This window comes from Phasianus colchicus, chromosome 1, assembly GCF_987193195.1.
Source record: "Phasianus colchicus chromosome 1, bPhaCol1.hap1.1, whole genome shotgun sequence".
In the NCBI taxonomy this organism is placed as follows: Eukaryota; Metazoa; Chordata; class Aves; order Galliformes; family Phasianidae; genus Phasianus; species Phasianus colchicus.
The window spans coordinates 181,537,982-181,557,496 of NC_143436.1; the positions used below are offsets into that span (position 1 = coordinate 181,537,982).

General features: G+C 43.2%; 1 protein-coding gene and 1 long non-coding RNA gene across 7 annotated transcripts; one reads left to right on the forward strand and one right to left on the reverse strand.

Moving 5' to 3' along the window:
* The first annotated feature begins 100 nt into the window (after positions 1–100).
* On the forward strand, positions 101–11,808 carry LOC116237188 (uncharacterized). 6 transcript variants are annotated; one of them, XR_016463403.1, is made up of 6 exons: positions 101–1,570; positions 1,929–2,746; positions 3,689–3,900; positions 4,822–4,913; positions 6,485–6,707; positions 8,521–8,842. It is a non-coding gene; the product is annotated as an uncharacterized LOC116237188 (long non-coding RNA). The 6 variants fall into 6 exon arrangements; XR_016463404.1 differs by lacking the exon at positions 8,521–8,842 and adding an exon at positions 11,720–11,808 and having other exon boundaries at positions 101–2,746; XR_016463402.1 differs by having other exon boundaries at positions 101–2,746.
* Positions 8,976–19,201, reverse strand: RAB39A (RAB39A, member RAS oncogene family). Its single transcript, XM_031606177.2, has 2 exons — positions 18,776–19,201; positions 8,976–12,196 (listed from the first exon to the last, which is right to left on the reverse strand). The coding sequence occupies exons 1-2, from the start codon at positions 19,096–19,098 to the stop codon at positions 11,770–11,772; spliced, it is 750 nt and encodes a 249-aa protein (XP_031462037.1). The 5' UTR covers positions 19,099–19,201; the 3' UTR covers positions 8,976–11,769.
* Between the last annotated feature and the right edge of the window lie 314 nt (positions 19,202–19,515).

Sequence of the window (19,515 nt, forward strand, 5' to 3'; positions counted from 1 at the left end):
CCAAGCGCGGAGGGAGGCCCGGGCGGGAGCTCCGCCTGCGGCGCCCCCTGGCGGCCGTCGCCCCTCCCCGCGAGCGCGGCCCGACCTGAAGGCGCTCGGAGAGGCGGTCGCTTTTCTTCGTGAACGCGTTCGACTTCACGGTTCTTCTGTTCGATGAGACACGTGTGGTTTTAGGCACCTTCTGGGTGGGGTTTTTCAGCGTGTGGCTATAGGAGGCATAATTTTAGTCTTCTGTGTAAAAAGGAATCCTTCATCCAAAACGTGTCTTAAAGAAAACGTTTCAATTCTCCTCTGACCTCAGGATTCCTGTCATCCCAGCCCTGCCACCAGCACACGGTGTGCAGCAGCACCCACCCCCCCGTGCACAGAGGCGGGTGCTTGGATGGTTGCAGCCCCGCTGTGCCAAAGCGCGGCTGATGTTGTTCCTCTCCACCAAGCAGAAGTTGGAAAGGGAACTGGACGGGCTTGAAAAGTTGACCTACAGTGAGGTTCAACAAGGCCAAGTGCGAAGTGCTGCACCTGGATCGGGGACATCCCAGTTAGGAGTACAGACTGGGAGAAGTACTCATTGATGGCAGCTCTGTGGAGAAGGACTTGGGGACCCTGGTGGACAAAAAGCTGCGCGTGATCCAGCAGCGTGTGCTCACAGCCCAGAAGGCCACCAGAATCCTGGGCTGCATCAGCAGGGGGGTGGCAGCAGGAGAGGGGAGGGACTGTCCTTCTCTACTCTGTCCTTGTGAGGCCCCATCTGGAATATTACTCCCGGGCCTTGGGGGACTCGGTACAGGAAGGATGTGGAGCTGTTGGGTCGGGTCCAGAGGAGTGTCACAGAGATGATCAGAGGGCTGGAGCACCTCTCCTGTGAAGAAAAGTTGAGGGATTTGGGCTTGTTTAGCTTGGAGAAAAGAAGGCTCCGGGAAGACCTCATGGCAGCCTTCCACTACTTGAGGGGAGCTCATACTTGGGAGGAAGACTGACTTTTCACATGGGAGGATAGCAACAGAATAAGAGGGAATGGCTTTAAACTAAAAAAGGAGAGATTTAGAACTGTCAGAAGAAATTCTTTACTCAGAGTGTGGTGAGGCACTGACACGGGCTGACCAGAGAGCTGCAGGTGCCCCGTCCCTGGAGGCATTCAGTGCCATGTTGGGTGGGACCATGGGCAGCCTCAGCTGCTGGGTAGCAACCAGCCCATGGTGAGGAGTTGGAACTGGATGGGCTTTACGGATTCTTCTAACCCAAACCATTCTGAGCATGTTCCAGTGTTTGACCACCCTCACAGTGGTCATTTTTTTCCTACTGTGCTGTCTGAACCTCCCCTGGTGCAGCTCTGTGCTCTCAGAAACAGCCCTATACCTCCCTCTGCTTCCCCTGCTCAGAGGGCTGCAGGGAGCAGTGAGATCTCTGCTTGGCCTCCTCTTCTCCAGACTGGACAGCTGAATGTCCTCAGCCTCTCCTCACAGGACATGCCTCCAGCCGTTACCTGTTGTGTTACCCTCTTCTGGATGCATTCGAGCACCTTAACATCCTTTTCATATTGTGGAGTCCAGTACTGCGCACAATACTCAAGGTGAGCCACACCAGCACTAAATATAGCAGGAGAATCACCTCTTCTGACCAGCTGGCTATGTTGTGTTTAATGGCCCCCAAAAGGTGGTTTTCCCCTTGGCTGCCAGGGCGCACTGCTGGCTTGTGCTGAGCTGTTGTCACCAGCACCCCCAGGTCCCTTCTTGCTCAGCTGCTCTGCAGCCACTCTGCCCCAGTCTGCCAGCGTCCGATGTTTTCCATCCTGGGTTCAGCACCCAGCATTTTCCTTTGTTGAACTTTGTGCCACTGCTTATTGCCCAATGGCCCCAGTCTATCCAAATCCCTCTATAAGGCCTCTTGTCCCTCCTCCATTCCTTCATTTCTATCATTTTTTTCCTCAGCTACCAGGAGAAACACTGATGACTTTCTAATTGTCTATCTGGAAGGGCAGTGGCAGAACAAGAGGCTCACAGCCACCACTGGGGTCAGTGTGAGCAGTACACAGGAAGAAGTGCCTCAGATACAGCCTTAGACATCAAGCACTGGGCCTCTCTCCTGGCTTCTAACGACTACAGCTCTGTTCTCTAAGGGGTCTATCTCTCATGGGGAAATGGGGAGGACAGTGCTTTCTGAGCCTTTTCTGGGGCATACAGTGAAGGATATGTTTTGAAGATAAATTTGTACTGTAAGGCATAGAGACCCAAAGTCGTTAGCCCTATAGAAAAGCTATAAGAAAACATTCAACAAATCTGTGCTCTCTGAAAATTTAGGTAATGTTGACTAAATAAGGCTTGCAGCCTTATTAAATTAATAAATAGCCTAATTAAGGCCTTCTCTTAACTGAGAAGTAACACAGAGGTACTCTAAAGTTTCTTGTTTGACAAAGTTTCCAGTTTCAGGATATTTCAATTAGTCTTTAATTTTTTGTTCTTTGCTGTTATGTAGAATAAATATAACTTTCATTAAAGTATATATGCAATATTCATTGTATATATAAAGCATGCAACTATACAATTGTACGTATCATACATAACAAGATAATACAGATGGAAGTGTATTACACACTTTCCATTGTGTACATATTCCACAGCAGTGCTGATATTATGAGGTCACTGGCAAGGTCTGTAGAATGTGTGCATTGCGTACGTGTGTGTCAGCCACAGCATGAGTACTGCTTTACAGGTACCTGTGTCTGTGAACCAGAGAAGCTGAGATACAGGCAGGTATTCTGTAGGCTGTGACATGGAGGCAGACATTTCTGGCCACTACTCCATGAACTGGTTTATCCTCTTTTCCTCAAGCTCTTTTAAAATGAGACTGTTTCCAATTATTTGAGATTTGGTTTTCCTTTTAGTTTCTATCACTTCTCTTAATTTTTAAGTACGTGCTTGGTAATAATGCCACTATTTGGTGGCACTATTTTTCAACTGTTTTGTGAAAGAAATTAAATCGTTTACACAGAAAAAAAAAAAAAAAAACAAAAAACAAAAAAACACCCACAGAAATTTGCCAGAAATAGTACTCCATAAAGAACTTCCTCTTGGTTCTCTTTGATTCAAAGCTTAGAGTACAAAACCACGATGCAAATCACTAGAATTTTATAACTGCATAGCACTAAGTTTTAAAGTGATTTATTCCATAATGCTACTTGTCTGTTATAAAATATACAAGGCCAAGATGTCCTTTATTGTATTATTTACCCCTGCTTTTTTATTTTTTAAAGCTATGTTTGTTTCTTTAAGGAGATCTTAAGTTGCCCAAGGAGGCTGTGGACGCCCCATCCCTGGAGGCATTCAAGGCCAGGCTGGATGTGGCTCTGGGCAGCCTGGTCTGGTGGTTGGTGATCCTGCACATAGCTGGGGTGTTGAAACTAGATGATCATTGTGGTCCTTTTCAACCCAGGCCATTCTATGATAAGCTATGATATGATCTTTAAGTCCAGCCTTAGCAGGGTGTCTAGATGGAAACAGAAAGCTCAGCGATGTGACAGGGGCTGGGGCATGGGCAGGAGCCTGCTATTCCTCTCCCACTTCCCTTTCCATCCACCACCCTGATGGATTTCTCCATGTTTGCACGTTTAATGCAAACTTACTTGCACAAAAATATAAGTACACACAACATAACAACAGTTAAGTACTTTCTGTGGTCTTGTTTGTTGCAGGCAACCTTAGAGGTCCTACAGCCACAGCAGTAACATTCATGCAGTTGGCCTGGAAGGAGTGGTGATGAAAGCACTGAGTACAAGTATTGAACATTATACTCTGCCCTGATACGCTCCCATGCAGTAGCTGTGAGTGGTGCCAGCCTAGGAATAAGGAACATCTGAACAACACTTGAACAATTGATTCTGAACAACTTTATCAGCAACTGACAGTAGGAAAAAATTCTTTGTTCAGAGTGCAGTGAAGCACTGGCACAACTGCCCAGAGAATCTGTGAATACCCATCCCTAGAGGTGCTCAGTGCCAGATAAGATGGGAATCTGGGCAGCCTGAGCTTGGGGAGAGGACAGCCCTGCCCATGCCAGGGGTCTGGGGGGTGATCTTCAAGGTCCCCTCCAACTGAAGCCATTCTATGATTTTATGATAAATAAGAAGCTCTGGGAGATCAGATTCTAACAGATATTAAAAATAATGATTATTTCATTTCATTTCATTTCACACGCCTTACATAATGATAGTTTTTTTTTTTTTTTTTTTAATCTGTACATTACTTTCTGGGAAATAAAGACATCTCTGAGCCTCATGGTTTTGCTTCGTGGCATTTTAGTGCCACTTTGGGGCAGTTTGAAAGTAAAAAAGTGTTACATAATCTTACCTCATTTGCTTTAATTCTGCTGTAAATGGACTATTACTACATTCTGAGGGTAATGAAGATACTAGTTTATGATTAGTATATGGTGGTACAATGGTCTACAGTTTTATATACTTTGCATGGATTGTAAAATACGGAGTGAATGACATTTAATCCAGGAGCTGTCTGTGGGTTCAGAATGATTTGCTAGTGATAGCTCTCTAAGATTTGGCTGATCAGTAAAATGAATAACCTGCCTAATATCCTAGATGGCTTGGAGTGAATTGAGCCCAGGGGCAAACCTGCTGACTGTGAGCTGCATCAGAGAGAAATACGCACTGCTATGCTCCCATCTAATTCCCTGAAACATATTTTCTTCTAATTTGCACTTAGTCCACAATGGAAATAAGCATTTGATGGGTGATTAGTCAGTTTTATTCTCCTCTCCACTCAAACTAGATCTGCTCAGTAGGGATAATAGATCTTGCGTTCTTTCCTTCAGCAGGAAAGTGTCATTGATTGCTGCAGTGGGCAGTCAGGATCCTTAGCTTGACCTATGCCATGGCAGTCTCTGAAGACAGCTCTTTTAAAGAGGTGAGGACAGACAGACACCTGCACCCGTAGCTGAAAAAAGAAGTAATGTTGGTGACCAAACTTTTCACATGGAATTTCCTCTGCGTTTCTACTTTAACAACAAAGGAAACACTTTTATTTCTGGTGTTTACTATTTGGGCTTCATGTCACCCTTTTAGCTGATTACAATAGCGTTATGGAAAAATTGCCTGCCTTGTGGGAGTTGAGGTGATTACTGTTGCTGCCACTTAACACTGTTTAAGATGTTGGTATCATCTCAGCACCACCAGAATCACCTGCCCTGTGCATCTCCGGATGAACCATTCATTCTTATGCTGACATTGTCCTTTAGATTAAATAACTCTGTCCCTGATGTTTGTTATTCTCTGATACACTGCTAGACAACAGTGTTACTCCCTCACATCTTACTCAGTGGAAACCTTTGTGCTTTCTGTTGTGAGTCCCAGCGAGGACTAGATGGAATGCTGCAGAGTTGCTATGGGAGGGCTTTGCCAAGGAAGAGTTCTGAGACGGGGAGAAGCACACAGTGTGCACTAGACAAAATGTGGCCATTGCTCCACACCCAGGCACAGGGCTGCAGAGGACTGCTGCAGAGAATTACATCTGATCTACTTTTTCCTCTCCTATCCTTTTTTGGATAGGATACTATCCAACACTTTACCGTTTCACTCAGTGTACTCAGGGAGTTAGAATTTGTGAAGCATGGTGGTATGTGAGAGGATATAACACGAAAAGTTGCCATTTCATATGCTGCTTTTCTGACACTTGCTTACATGTGTAACTCCTTTTCAGTGCTCAATGAGCTCTGTCTGCCCTTTGTTTTAAAAATTCTCTGGGAGGCAGACACTGTTTCCCACTGGGAACTGGCTGGAGAAAGGTCCCAGTAAAATAAATGGAGTTGCTATTTCAGTAGTCTGACTAACTTGGAACAGAGATTTGTGGCTTCTAAGCTTCTGCCTTGGTGTAACAAGCAAGTTTCATTGTGTTTAACGCTGGCCAGACATAAGGGAAATGACAGAAATAATCTGCATGGAGGAGGCTTGTTTCTTTTTCCTCTTAATAATAAACAGTAATTATTTTCAAATAGGAAATCAATGTAAAATGTGATTAAGTAGCTGAACTATGTGACAGGACAAAGGGAAATGGTTTCAAACTTAAAGAGGGAAGATTTAGGTTGGATATAAGGAAAAAGTCTTCTATGGTGAAGGTGGTGAGGCACTGGAACAAGTTGCCGAGAGCAGTGGTGAATGCCTGTTCCTTGGACACACTTTCAAGACTCTGAGCAGCTGACTGAGCTGCAGAGGTCCCTGTTCATTGCGGGCAAGCTGGACTAGATGGCCTTTAAAAATCCCTTCCAACTCTGAGGATTCCATGATTCTATTTGCTTCACATTGAAAACCAAAACTGAGAGTCCTCACAAGTGCAGCAGAACAGTGCAGCCCTGGCAGCTTTTTATTACTAGGATTATAACTGAACTATTTGCCTTAATTTCTCCCTTTAGTCTTAGTACCTTAGTACTTACTTTAAAAATCGTAGTTGTTGCTCTCATCCTATTGACTGTCCTACCTTAGAGCCAAATACAACTTCTGGTGTCCTTCCTGTAAAGAAGACCTGCAAGAGAGAAGATGGAATGGGAAGAAGTCTGCAAAGTGGGTGCAGTGCCTCAATGATTGATACCCAGGCACTCCCGGTGGCTGACTGCTCCTGGGGAGCAGTAGATTTCTGTATTTCCTGTTCCAGTGGCTGCTTGTGGGAGCAACAGCTCCAAGGAGAACAATTGCTGAGAGGAGCTCTGTGAGTACAGCTCTTCCATGTCACTGCATAGAAAAATATTTTTGAGTTCTCAGAATCGATGTAGTTTTCTTTACACATAGGCTGCATTCCCACTAATTAAGTATTGTGCAAGGCAAATTATCTCCAGAAACCTGTACAACCTCATAGTCTTGATGTTACACTGTGCTGGCATGTCTTCAGTCGCATTACTTTCATGAGATCTGCACTCTGGAACATGATAAACAATTCTGCCATGCTTAATAGTAAAATCCAGCTTTTCCACATCTATATTTGCTTCATGGAGAAGGAAGTACTACTGAGTGAAATGACATCATAGGTAGAGAGATGGTTTTCGGACGAAAGCCTCAAGCAACCTGTCGCTAACCCCAGGCCTTGAATTACTACTAGAAATGGGCTGGAACATAGATATACATGCATCCATATTCATTTTTCTCTCTGAGGTCAGAAAGATGCTTTTTTTTTAATCAAGTCCTTCCAGTTTTAATTAAGATTATTACTAATCTTAAGAAATGGAGGGCTCTTGGAATGGGTCCAGAGGAGGGCCACCAAGGTGATCAGAGGGCTGGAGCACCTCTCCTATGTGGAAATGTTGAGGGAACTGGGCTTGTTTAGCTTGGAGAAGAGAAGGTTCTGGGGAGACCTCATTGTGGCCTTCCAGTACTTGAAGGGAGCATATAGACAGGAGGGGGAACAGCTGTTTACGAGGGTGGATAGTGATAGGACAAGGGGGAATGGTTTTAAACTGAGACAGGGGAGGTTTAGGTTAGATATTAGGAGGAAGTTTTTCACACAGAAGGTGGTGACACACTGGAACAGGTTGCCCAAGGAGGCTGTGGATGCCCCATCCCTGGAGGCATTCAAGGCCAGGCTGGATGTGGCTCTGGGCAGCCTGGTCTGGTGGTTGGCGACCCTGCACATAACTGGGGTGCTGAAACTCAATGATCTTTGAGGTCCTTTTCAACCCAGGCCATTCTGTGATTCTATGATTCTATGAAATATAGGCATTGTAAATAGTGCTGCATACAGCTAAAATTTGCAAAGTATTATCAGAAACTTTTTTTTTTTTTTTTTTTTTTTTTTTGCATAGCCCTATCTACTAGGCTTCTCAGAGAGTTGTATATTTTAGATTCCTTTTGTAGAATTATAATTCCAATAACTTATATAAAAGATTGTCTTTGGACTCTGAGAAATGAGCAATGCAAACACTAGCTATAGACAATTGTGGTTTGATGCGTAATTATTTCAGCCCAACCCAGCACGTTTGTGGTTGGCAGTCCTCCCCCTTCCATGCCCATGCAGAGAACTTCAGCCCTCCTTTCTTTTCAGTGTGAACAGAGGCTTCTGAGGTGGCTGTGCCAGGGTGAAAAGCAAGGCTGGAGACTTGGAGGAGATGATGTTGCGTGCTTGGGTCTACAGCTAGGGGAAAATTGCTTCTCCAGATGTTAAGTAAAGAGAGAGCAAGGAAGAATGTACAGTATGAGGGAGCTGAAATACTGGGACTGAAGTGCCTGTGAGCACTGTGGATCCACACATTTTTGCTCTAAGACAAGCAGTTTGGGTCCCAGGTGCAGGTTGGCTGTAGCAGAGGGGTCTCTGCACAGCAACTCTGTGTACTTGGCTGCTCCATCAAGCCTCTGCTCTTTTCTATGAGCATGGGGCAGCCACCAGGAATTTAATCATAGATAGTGGACTTGAATCAGTAGGTAAATTCCATCATGAAGGCATAAATGAATGCTATGAATGTAAGTTACTTCTAAATGTTTTTCCTGGATTGACTCTTAAAACGTGTAGCTATACTGTGTTTTCTACACAGGACAGAATTATAAGCAAGCTAAAATATCTGAAGAATTCATGTGTGAAGTATTTAAATGAGCAGAGGAAGACTTCTTCTTCATCAAACTTAAAGCAATGAAGCTAAACATTTGAGGAGACAAAAATAGTATATTGATATCCATTCATCTGCTGTGTCTGTGAATCCACAAAGAAACAAGTTCCTATTTTCAGAGGCTTTTCCTTTTCCTAACTGGATTTACCAAACTTAAGTTTGTAAAAGGGTTTTGTTGTTGTTTTGTTTTAAATATTTTCTGTGTCTTAACTTGGTTGCCAAAAGAGATTTCTTTAATTTCTGGAAATTTCATTCTGGTATTAATGGGAAGCATCATATTGTTCCTTCCTTGAGGGAAAAAATAAATAAATGCACTGAACATCTCTTCTGCAGCGTATTCAAGCAGTTACTTACATACTTATTGCAAAGCCTATGAATGCAAAACAACATATTTCAGCAAGTAACCTGTTTATCAGACATTTTCATTAAGTGCAAGTGTGTAGTGAGAAGGTGCAGTATTGGTTTAATACATCATCAAGATAGACAACATTTGAATGTACATGTTAATCTACATTTTTAGGAATTACAAATAAGACAACTATGTGCACAGTACTTTAAAAAGCAGTGAATTTCTTTTCTTGTTGCACTGGCAATACCAGCTCCTTACCTGGTTAAAATTCTACTCCCACTGCAATAAATGTGACACTACAGGTACAACATTCACAGCTGAGATCATTAAGGCTCTGTTCTGATGACTGTTTATTTCTCTGTGCATACCTCCTCTCCCCTCACCTCTTCTCCCTGTCCCTTCCCTGCCAGCTCCACACACACAGATATTTTTTCACAAAGAATGTAAAGCTCAGAGTATTCAGGAAGAAAAGTTTAAAGTAAAGATTTTAACTTGAAAGTAATGTGAAATGTAGATTTGTAACAATAGCAATACCTGGTAGTTATATAGCTGTTTTCATCTCTAATTATTTTTGGTACGGCAGAAAAAAAGTTGTATCCACATCCCATGGTGCTAAACACTCTACAACAGATGTCACACACGGAAAAGAGCCCAGACCAGAGATCACACAGTCAGATTAGGTCTCAAAGGCCCTTGTGAATGCCAGGAAGAACAATTATCTCAATTTTTGAGATACAGATGAGGCACGGAAAACTTAAATGCCTTGCTCAGAAACACACAGTGACCCAGAAGTAGGCTTTGAGACTATTGACTTCTAAGCCTCTGATTTATTCACCGGTCCATTCTGTATTCTTAAGCAACTAAGAAATCTTTTGAGATACAAACATGGGCCTGGTACAATAGGGTAATCAGTATCAAACACACACAACCTGATTCTTCACTCGCTTTTGGCATCTGCAGTCATTTACATTTGCTTAAAGAGTGCCTGAACTGCCCTCAAATCAAAATGGAACTGGTGTAAATGACTAAATAGTGTAGTTTAATAGAGAATCCGACTCACAGCAATTGCTCTGTGGCACGGTGTGACTAGAATTAGCTAACTGTTTTAATTGCTCATGAATTAAGGCTGATTCCTGTTTATATTAAGGCCTCTGTACCCTTCTATGACAGTATAACTGGGCCTCAGTGAAAGTAAGACTCAGGCTATTGAAAAATTAACCTTTCAGTTCCTTCTGAAGTCAATACTTTTAGTAGCCCTAAATGAATAAATTAACTGGAATCAAACAACTTGTATTAGTGCCATGGCATATTTACAAAAGGATTGCTAAAGGACTTAAAGTAATCTGAAGGAAAACTGATCCTACGTTTGTTGAAGAAAAAATTAAGACTAGATAAACTTATTCTCTGGTGTCAAAAACAGAGAACTGTAGCCTGATATATCTTCATCTGAAGATAACTGACTTAATGTTCAGAGGTTATGAGTATGCCCAGATAAACTGTGGATGCTTATCAACTCTGGAGATCAAGTCATCTTATTATAGAGCTAGTGATAAAAAACACATAGACTTATTTGGTATTTAAGTGCTACACATATAGGGCATAGTTTGTGTAAAGCTACTGTAAGTTATATTCAGAGAAGTAGTAGGAAGATGACCTCAAGCTCAGCAAAATGCTACACGACCACAGATTTTTCCTATTATTATTGTTATTAAAAGCTACTGTGTGTTGTTCTCTTAGAATAGTGCTTCTCCAGCTTTACTGTTTGTAGCCAAGTATTAACTTAGAAATCCTTTCCTCTTCAAACACTCTAACAGTTTTGGCTTTAAAACCCTTATTTACATTTACTGGCTGAGACCAAACTAATCCTTACTCTGCTAAAATTCAGACCCTGAAACCCCACGGGTTGCAGCACTTTAACATTTATTTTTACTTCTAGATAGAAGTAGTTCTATTTTTTAAAGCTACTCTGGAAATTACTTGTGTAAATTAACATAATTCTTTAAGTATTGGTGTGGCTATGATCATTATCCAGCTGAGGATTTGGCCTCCAAAATGGAACTCAAGTAGTTGGGTAACCTGTTTCGTACAGGACTCAAAAAGCAGCTGGATCGTATGTGAACAATGAAACATTTAGTTTCACTGGTAATTCAGAAAATATTCAATAGTAAATTTCATTGTTAAATTTCATTGCTTCTATTCCCCTTTTTGATATACAAATAAATCACCTTTTCTATAACATTCTTTTTCTTTAGTAAGGCTTGTATTCATAGTCATATCAAAAGTCATATCCATGCTATTGGAACATTCTTTCAACTTGCTTTATTTAGTTATTGTTCTTATGAAATTCTACAATATACTAAACTTTAATGTTGATAAGCAATGCTGCACTTGAGTAAAGAATCGCATTAAAAAAGTATAAGGTATGATATTTTCCTGTCCAAAACTAAGGCAGAATGAATGAAAGTAAAAAGCTCTCATCCTCACCTAGCAAGGCTTGATTTTAAACTCTATTCAAAATACACAGCCCAAGAGAGGATGCTGTCTTAATGATTATTGCACTTTCAGTGTGTCTCGCTATAGGATTAATGTTTCCTTTAGCAATATATGATTTCTTTTCCTGAAGATCACACAGTTATTGTACTCTCTAAAAGAAAAAAAAAAAAATTAAAATTTTATGAAGTTATGAATTGGACGGAAGGATACAAAAGCAAGTTACCATTCTGTGATTCAGCTATGTCATGATCTAATATTGTTTCAGAATTATTATTCTGGTTTTAGGTTGGCGTCATCTTCTGAACACCTGATGTGCTCTTTGGCATGCTACAAATTCAGCAGATGCACTGTCTTCTGGGCTTTACAGCTTCCTCTGATGAATGTACAACATTTGGAACAAAGCCACTCTTAACACCTTCCCATCCATCTTGTATTGTGATTTCTCCTTTTTTTACGAGTTCATAGATGTCTCGTGTAAGAATTGTAAAGGACTCTTCGACATTTGTGGCATCTTTTGCTGAGGTTTCTATGTATTTCATACCACAGTCAGATGACAGTTTTTCTGCTTCTTCTCTTGTAACCTCACGCTGTGACACTAAGTCACATTTATGTCCAACTAACAGAAATACAATCTGAAAAGGCTGTACGTGCATTTTTGCTTCTTCCAGCCAGTCTTTCACATGTTCAAAAGATCGTCGATTTGTGATGTCAAAGACCAGCAAGCCACCAACAGAATTGCGGTAGTAAGATCGTGTGATTGATCTGCAAAGAAAAAAACAAGAAACAAAAAAGGAAAATTAAAATACATCTTCACTGTATTTGTAAACAGGATACTTTTCCATGGAGCAGTTTTTTTAAATCCACTGCAAGTTTATGAAATATCTTCGCTTTTTTTGAAATTAATTGGAATTTATTAACTTTTCCATACGTAAACGCTCATTTTTCATTTTTTCTTATATTCAAGTCACTTTCTAAACATTCTTGAAATCAACATTTCTAGTGCCAATTTTGAATGCTGAGTATTCTGAAAACACTCTTTGTTAGCAAACTGTTGCACGTGTTCACAAAATAATACTTACATATATTTTGTCAAATGCTTGTTACCTTTAACCTCCGAATCATTCAGTCTCACACAAACATTCATTTAACTTCATTCTAATTGGTTATTTCAAAACAAAATATGTAGGCCAACATCCAGAAACCTGAATCCTTTTGTATTCCTTATGGACAAATTGTTTGAGCACAAGAACTGTACAGGTAATCCCTGTTATTTGTGCTTGCAGAGGTCATCAGGTAACATACTGAGAAAGGAAATCCCCCAGCAGCACTACACAAAATTGGCTGAGCTGAGCACAAACTTGTTACAGCATGGACAAAACAAATTCTGCTTCCAACAGATCTTTCATGTGGAGGTTGAAAAGCTCTTTATTAATTGCATTTACTCTTTTTTGGCAGGAAACTCCCAAGAGCAGTGATGTTTTCTACTTTTCAGCTCATTCTTTTCCAGACCATTCACTAGAATTAATTTTGGAAGGAGATCCTTCCTCTGAAAAGATTTTGAATATGTTCTAGAAGGGAAAAAAAAAAAAAGATTTTAGGTCTCTAATCATCTTAGCATCTTAGCAGTGAGGCAGGATGAAAAAGGTGAGAAGAGACATTTTAAAGAACGATTGACCTACCTGGGACTGGACACAAACATTAGTTACAACAAGTGTGCATGTATACGTTTTTCCAACTGAAATGAGGTAGAAAATCTATATTAACAGTCATTTTTGAAATAATAATAAAGTTCAAGAATTAACTATTTCATCATATGATTACGGAAAGAATGCAGCTCCAGAACATTTTGAATTGGGATTAACTCTACAGAATAACAAATATCTTCCATTAAAGGAGCTCCCTCTGATTTTCAATTAATCACGTTTCACAGAGCGCTTTCTAACAGTTTGAACACTGAAGTATAATTAGGAGCAGTAGTCACGTTACAGATAGGTAAGCACACAGATACATAAGGCTTAGATTTCTCAGCATAACTTCATTTAGTCACAGCAAACTGCATTTGAAATTGTGTTATTTAGATAACAGGGAGGGTTTGTTTTCCAAATATTTCAGAAAGGTCTTTTCTGCGTTCCCAGCAACAGGCCACAGAACATGTCTGCAAAGAGTTTGCATGCGAACACATGAGCTTACCCTCAGATTGATTCCAACAGCCTGGCTATGAAAAGTGACCATCAATAAAGGGTGTTGTATTTTGTGAAGTATTGAATAAAGATACCACAAAGATCAGTTTCAGGTTTTCTTAATTGTTTTTTTTTTTTTTTTGGCAGTAGAGAAGTTGCAAACATAGATGAATAAATCAAAATAACTCAGGTGGTTTTGGAGCAAAAATGCATGACAAAAACAGGATCTGGTTTGGAACAGTGGAAAGCAGCCTAACCAATTTTCAAGAAAAAAATGTCTGTCCTGATAATATTTATGCCATAGAAATGTATGAGCAGTTGAAGTAAAATTAGTACAGAAAAAGCAACATATCATCTACTGAACATTTTTATATGGAATTATGTTGTATCACGTGTTGCTGTGTCGATGTGTTTTAAAAAGGTATTCCTCAGCAAACTTTATCTGACAGCTGAAAGAAAAACCTTCAGTATGAAGCATTTTCTCCTGTAGCATAAGCACTATCTCAGTGATCATAAAGACCAGGAAGCAAAGATTTCTGAGTTGGCTACAGCACTGCAGACTAGAAAAGAGAAAACTTGATGGAGATATGACAGAGGTATACAAAATCATGAGTGCCCCAGACAGAGCAGATAAATATCCACAGCTAACCTTCAAGTACAAAAGCCCAGGGCTGCCAAATATAGCTAGGAATCAGATTCAAAAGAAATAAACAAACAAAAAAAAGGGCTCTCCAAGCAACAGCTGGTGGGCTTGCAGATCTGCTTGGGAAAGATGTTATGAATGCAAAGAAGCTATCTGTATTCCATAGCAGACCGAATAAGCACTGAACAAGAGGCTGATGGGGTTTAGTAAATAGTCAAACTGCATCACTCAGGAAATCCCTCAAATTGAGTATAGTCTAGCAGAGTACTCTGGAGAATTCAAAGACTCTATGAGAAACAAGGTACCAAGCACAGACCTTAGACAAAACCAGACTGGCCCTCTGTTCTTTCACAAGTAGGGAATCCACTGATATCACTATACTCTTTGATAAATGCTGAAAGATCAGATTCTAAAAGCAAGCTGAAGTTTTTAACTCCATTACTTGTCATTTTCTTAGGGGGAGAATAAACCTCACGGTCCTGCAAGTTCTTCAGGTCAGGATGAGGAGCTGGTGACAGGTGAAGTTTGATGTCATTCAACTTACACATAAAGGATGTTCAAATTTCCATTGCTCCAGTAATTTCCATGCAGATCCTAAATTATTCTAGAAATAATGTCTTCCTGTGTACAGAACATTTTGATTCAGCTACTTGAATGTCTTAAAACTAGAATTGTGGAAGGCAATGTGTTACTGGCAGCACCATAATTCATTTTCTGTGGGAAGGGAGAGAGAGGAGAGTATTTCACTTAGCAGAGTGAAAGCCTTCAGCTAGGGACAGGGTGGGATCAGGTGAAAAAGTAATGCTGAAACAGTAGCCTTCCTTCTAAAATGGGGAAGGTGGCAATGATGTCTGCAGGCCCTTACTGCAGACCCTTCAGAGGAGATGCTGGATGGATGTGGGAAGCAAAACTAACTGTGTATTAGGAACCTGGCAAATCTGCCTTTGACTTTGATTGAAAGTAGACTGGTCCCTTCAGCCCAGCCCTGCATCTGTCTTTATTCACGTGTCTTATCTTTCTGCCTAAAGCGCTTTGTTTTTCTTCTGCTGCTTTGAGCCTGACACTGCTGCCTTTTCTCCCTCCTCCTCTGTCATGGGAGACTCTGAACCCTCCCTTCTCAAGGCCGTAGTTAATGGATGTGCCCAAACCAGCCTGTCTGTGTGTGCCTTTGTCAGAGGAGCAAGCTGATATTGTTTCAGGAGGGAGCCTGCCTTCTTCCTGTGGCTGCAGTACGTGAAGGGAAGCAGCTTTCCTGCTCTGTAGAGCTGAATGGGGATTTGTGTGGCTGCACACTCCTCGCATCAACCTGTTCATGATGGGTGTGCTACAATCCATGTTAAATACCTAACAAATTATATCATCTTTGTCTGATAGGTACAAAAATCAATACAAGCATTATTGAAAAGGCAATTCTTGTTTTCTCCCGCCCTCCTTGCACATAACATATAGGTTACAAAGTTCCTTGTAACTTGGAACAGTACTCCCATGCCATTGTTAAATATGGATGGCCACTGAGTAATTTTTTTTTTCTGAAAATCAATTAGAAGATGTATTAATCACATCAGCCTGTGACTTTAGGATGACTTTAATTCAGTCAAAGTCTTTCTTCTCATTATGATCTTACTGATCTTTACCAGATGAACCAAACTTTTTCTAAAAGCTTTATCTAATTTTGAATTACTTTTATTCCAGGACTAAAGACTACACTGCAATGGTAGTAAGTTTGAAAATACATGTAGCTTCCTCAGGAAGAAGAAAAAGGATAATTTTATTTTCAAGGAATGTATTAGAAACAGAATGTACCTAGTTAATATAATGGTCTACTAAAACATGAGTTAATTTAACTGAAGAATCCCCATAGTAGTATGTCTCTAATTTCCTGAAATAAACTCTTGATCTTTGCAGCACTGCCTCATAAACTCAGTTCCATTATTTAAATTAACTGTGTTGAATTTAAATACAGGAAAAAACAAACAAATCACAGCAAAGCAGACAATGTGACACATATTGACCAAAGCAGTGGACTGCTCTAAATAACAGCTAACCTCCCTCAAAAGCACCTTAAGAAGAACTGGGTGAATCCCTTATTTACCTTAGTCTCTTACAGACCCGAGGACTAACCAAGTCTGCAGCTTCTTGTTCTAGTAAACTGTTGGAGGCACTGATCATTTTGTTGCAGCTGGCACAACGGGAGCTTCTGTTTAGCGATGCCTCACTGCTATCAAGGTATATGCAATAAGTAACTGTACTGGCAGAGCTCAATATAAGAAAACTGTCCAACACCAGCATTTGCATTTGCTTACCCTTCTTGTGGAAGCATTAAGAATTACTTCATGTGATCAGTAATGCAAACAATGCGTGTTAAGGATTATTTCTAAGAATATGCATGAAATCCAGTTCAAATACAGTAGGATCAGTTAACTAGACACAGGTAAGAACTTTTCCAAAACAATTTCCCCAAGAAAATAAGTGTTGTATTTCAGGACGGTGTGATGGCAGGTGTGTCCCCCCTCACTTGTCCCCTGGGTGTGTCCCTGATGCCCCAAGAGGTGGGAGTTGTTACACAGCCAGCTTTTTGCACTGCACACTGGGAATTCCCCAAGGGGCTTTTCAGATGGGTTTTGCCCCCATGTGAAGTACCAGCACAAGTGAACCAGAGCAGAAGTGGAAATCTGAGCTGCAAACTGCTTTGCATTCCACAGAATTAGGTTACTTCTCAGAATAATTAGTTCTTCCCCAAGACAATCCTTGCTTGTGATCTGCAGTCTTCTCCATCAGCAGCGAACAGAATATGCAAGTTTTTAACCTGTAGTGTATAATTTAGTAAAATATTTATAGTTTTCTTGAGCAAGCATAAAACAGACTTCACAGTAAATGCTATGGTATTTGCTACAACAACTGACAAGAAGCTCCTAGCAGAAAAACAAACACAGATGTTTAAAACTGCTCCCTCCAGTTTGTAACTGCTAGGTATTAAAAAAACACAGATGTACACCAGAGGTAGATGTTAAAGCAGCTGAGTGCATGACTCATCACTGCATATCCCCCGAGCATTCACAGTGGCTATCATCTGAGTTAAAATGTATGCAAAACCCCGTATTTGCATTCTTTTCAGCCAAGTGCCTTGTCATTGGCCATCCCGGCTATTTGTCAGCAAATTCAAAATGAAGAGATCACACTTCCTTAGTCACTTGTTTACAAGTATTTCACGTTCTTTGCTGGAAAGCACTGAGGATGAAAAATGCTAAGAGCTTGCCATGATCACCTCATTTCTTTGCTGACCCTTCAGAGTCCTGCCCGCCCAGAGATATGTAAGCCTGTGACTCATGCCTGCCTGAGAAAGTTTTTTTGTTTCACTGTAGTGCCTGAACAAAAGGTTTCGCATCCCCTGGCAAGAGGCTGAAATCCCACCTCCAGCAGAGTGCCAGCATCTGCACAACTGTTGCAGAGGAAGACAGAGAACAGAAAGGGTTCTGTTCTCATCAGTAAGAGACCCATTCCAACCCTATTGCTAAACCCTGTAACAAGAGTGTGGGTTAGGCATGTATCAGGATAGTTGGGCTGTCCCTTCGCCTGATTTCACATCTACTGAACCTCCAAACTAAAACCCAAACTAAAATTACTGCCTGTTTGTGACAGAGAGGAGAAAAAAAGAAAAGGATTTGGCTCTCAGTGCAGCATTTCAGCTACACTGAAAATGACCAGAGCATTAGCGAAGGCTCCTAGCAGTCATCTGTGCCAGGCAGGTGCAGAAGGCAGAAGCAACCCTGGGAGGGGACTTTCCCTTGCTTTCCTGTGGCTTTGGCAGTGCCAGGGCTGCACTGGTGCTCACAGTGCTGCGGTGCTGCAAAAGGAGCAAAGAAGGGAGGTGGCCTGGCCTCTCCAGTTTACATGGGAGGGAGCAGGAATGCAGTAGGAAGGGTGAGTTCTGATGACAACGTAAGAAATGGAGAGCAAAGTGAGGATCACCAGCTGGAAGAAAGAAAAGATGCTGGGGAGTGTTTGCTGTGCTAGGTTCAGGACTTTAGGGCAAACCTAATAGAGTGAACTGTGAGGGAAAGAACAGCTGAGAAGGGGAAGGTTGGAGGAGGAAGCTAGGAGGGGAATCAATGGGCAGTAGGGTGAGAGCAATAGTAGGCAATAGGGTGAGAGTAACAGTAGGTGGTGGGATGAAAATGATGACGGGCAGTGGCCTGAGAGTGATAGTGGGCAGTGGAGTGGGAGTGACAATGGGCAATGGGGTGAAGGTGATGGTGGGCAATGGAATGGGAGTGATGGTGGGCACTGGGGTGAGAATGATGGTCTGCGGTGGGGTGGGAGTGACGGGCAGCAGGGTGGGAATACAGGCGGGCAGCAGGCAGGGATCTTTGGGGTACAGCAGCAGGGAGGCGGGGAGTGAAACGCGCCCGGGGAACGGCAATGCCCCCGGGCCGGTGTGGAAGGACGGGGGCACGGCGCCGGGGCCAGGGGGCTGCGGCGCTGGGCGTGCCGGAGGCCGGCGGCGGCGGGATCCCCTACCTGAAGCGCTCCTGCCCCGCCGTGTCCCAGAGCTGCAGCTTGACCCTCTTGCCAGGCTCGATCTCCACCAGCCGGGAGAAGAAGTCCACCCCCACGGTGGGGTCGGAGTGCAGCGGCCCGGGGAAGCGGCCCTCGGTGAAGCGGTGCAGGAGGCACGACTTGCCCACGGTGGAGTCGCCCAGCACGATCAGCCGGAACTGGTAGATCCAAATCGCCGCGTCCATGGCGGCCCCGGCCTCGCCCGGCTTCGCCTCGGGCTTCTCGCGGGGACTCCTCCGCGGCCGGTGCCTGCACCGCGCTCCGATCGCCCCAACGCCCGGCATGGGCGCGGCGGAGGGCGCGCGCGGCCCGGCCGGGGGCAGGCGGAAGGACCGGGGGAGTTCCGAGACGCGCGGGCGGAGGCCGCGTCCCCCCGCCCCGCTCCCGGGGCTCCCGACGGCCGCCCGCGCTCGGCGGGGCGGGGCGGGGCGGGGCGGGGCGGGAGGGCGGCGGCCCCCGCGGGCGCTGTCCCTTCAGCACCGCGCCGCCGCGCCGGGCCCGCCCTCGGCCGGCCGCGCTGCGGCGGCGGGGCCGGGCCGCCCGCCGGGGCCTCCCAGCCGCGGGGTGGTGCCGCCCGCCGGGCCCGCCCCGCCGCGCAGGAGCCGAGGGAGGCGGCGGGCCGCTCCGGCTGCGGGTGGCGTGGGAGGGGTCGGTGGGCCGTAGGTCTGGAGGACGGAGCGGGAAACGGGATCGTGTGGGCG

Excerpts from the sequence above, each read along its gene's own strand:
- RAB39A (XM_031606177.2), bottom strand. The coding sequence starts at position 19,098 with ATGCCGGGCGTTGGGGCGATCGGAGCGCGGTGCAGGCACCGGCCGCGG. Across the intron at positions 12,197-18,775 it reads GCGGGGCAGGAGCGCTTCAG|ATCAATCACACGATCTTACT; the intron begins GTAGGGGATCCC and ends TTTTCTTTGCAG.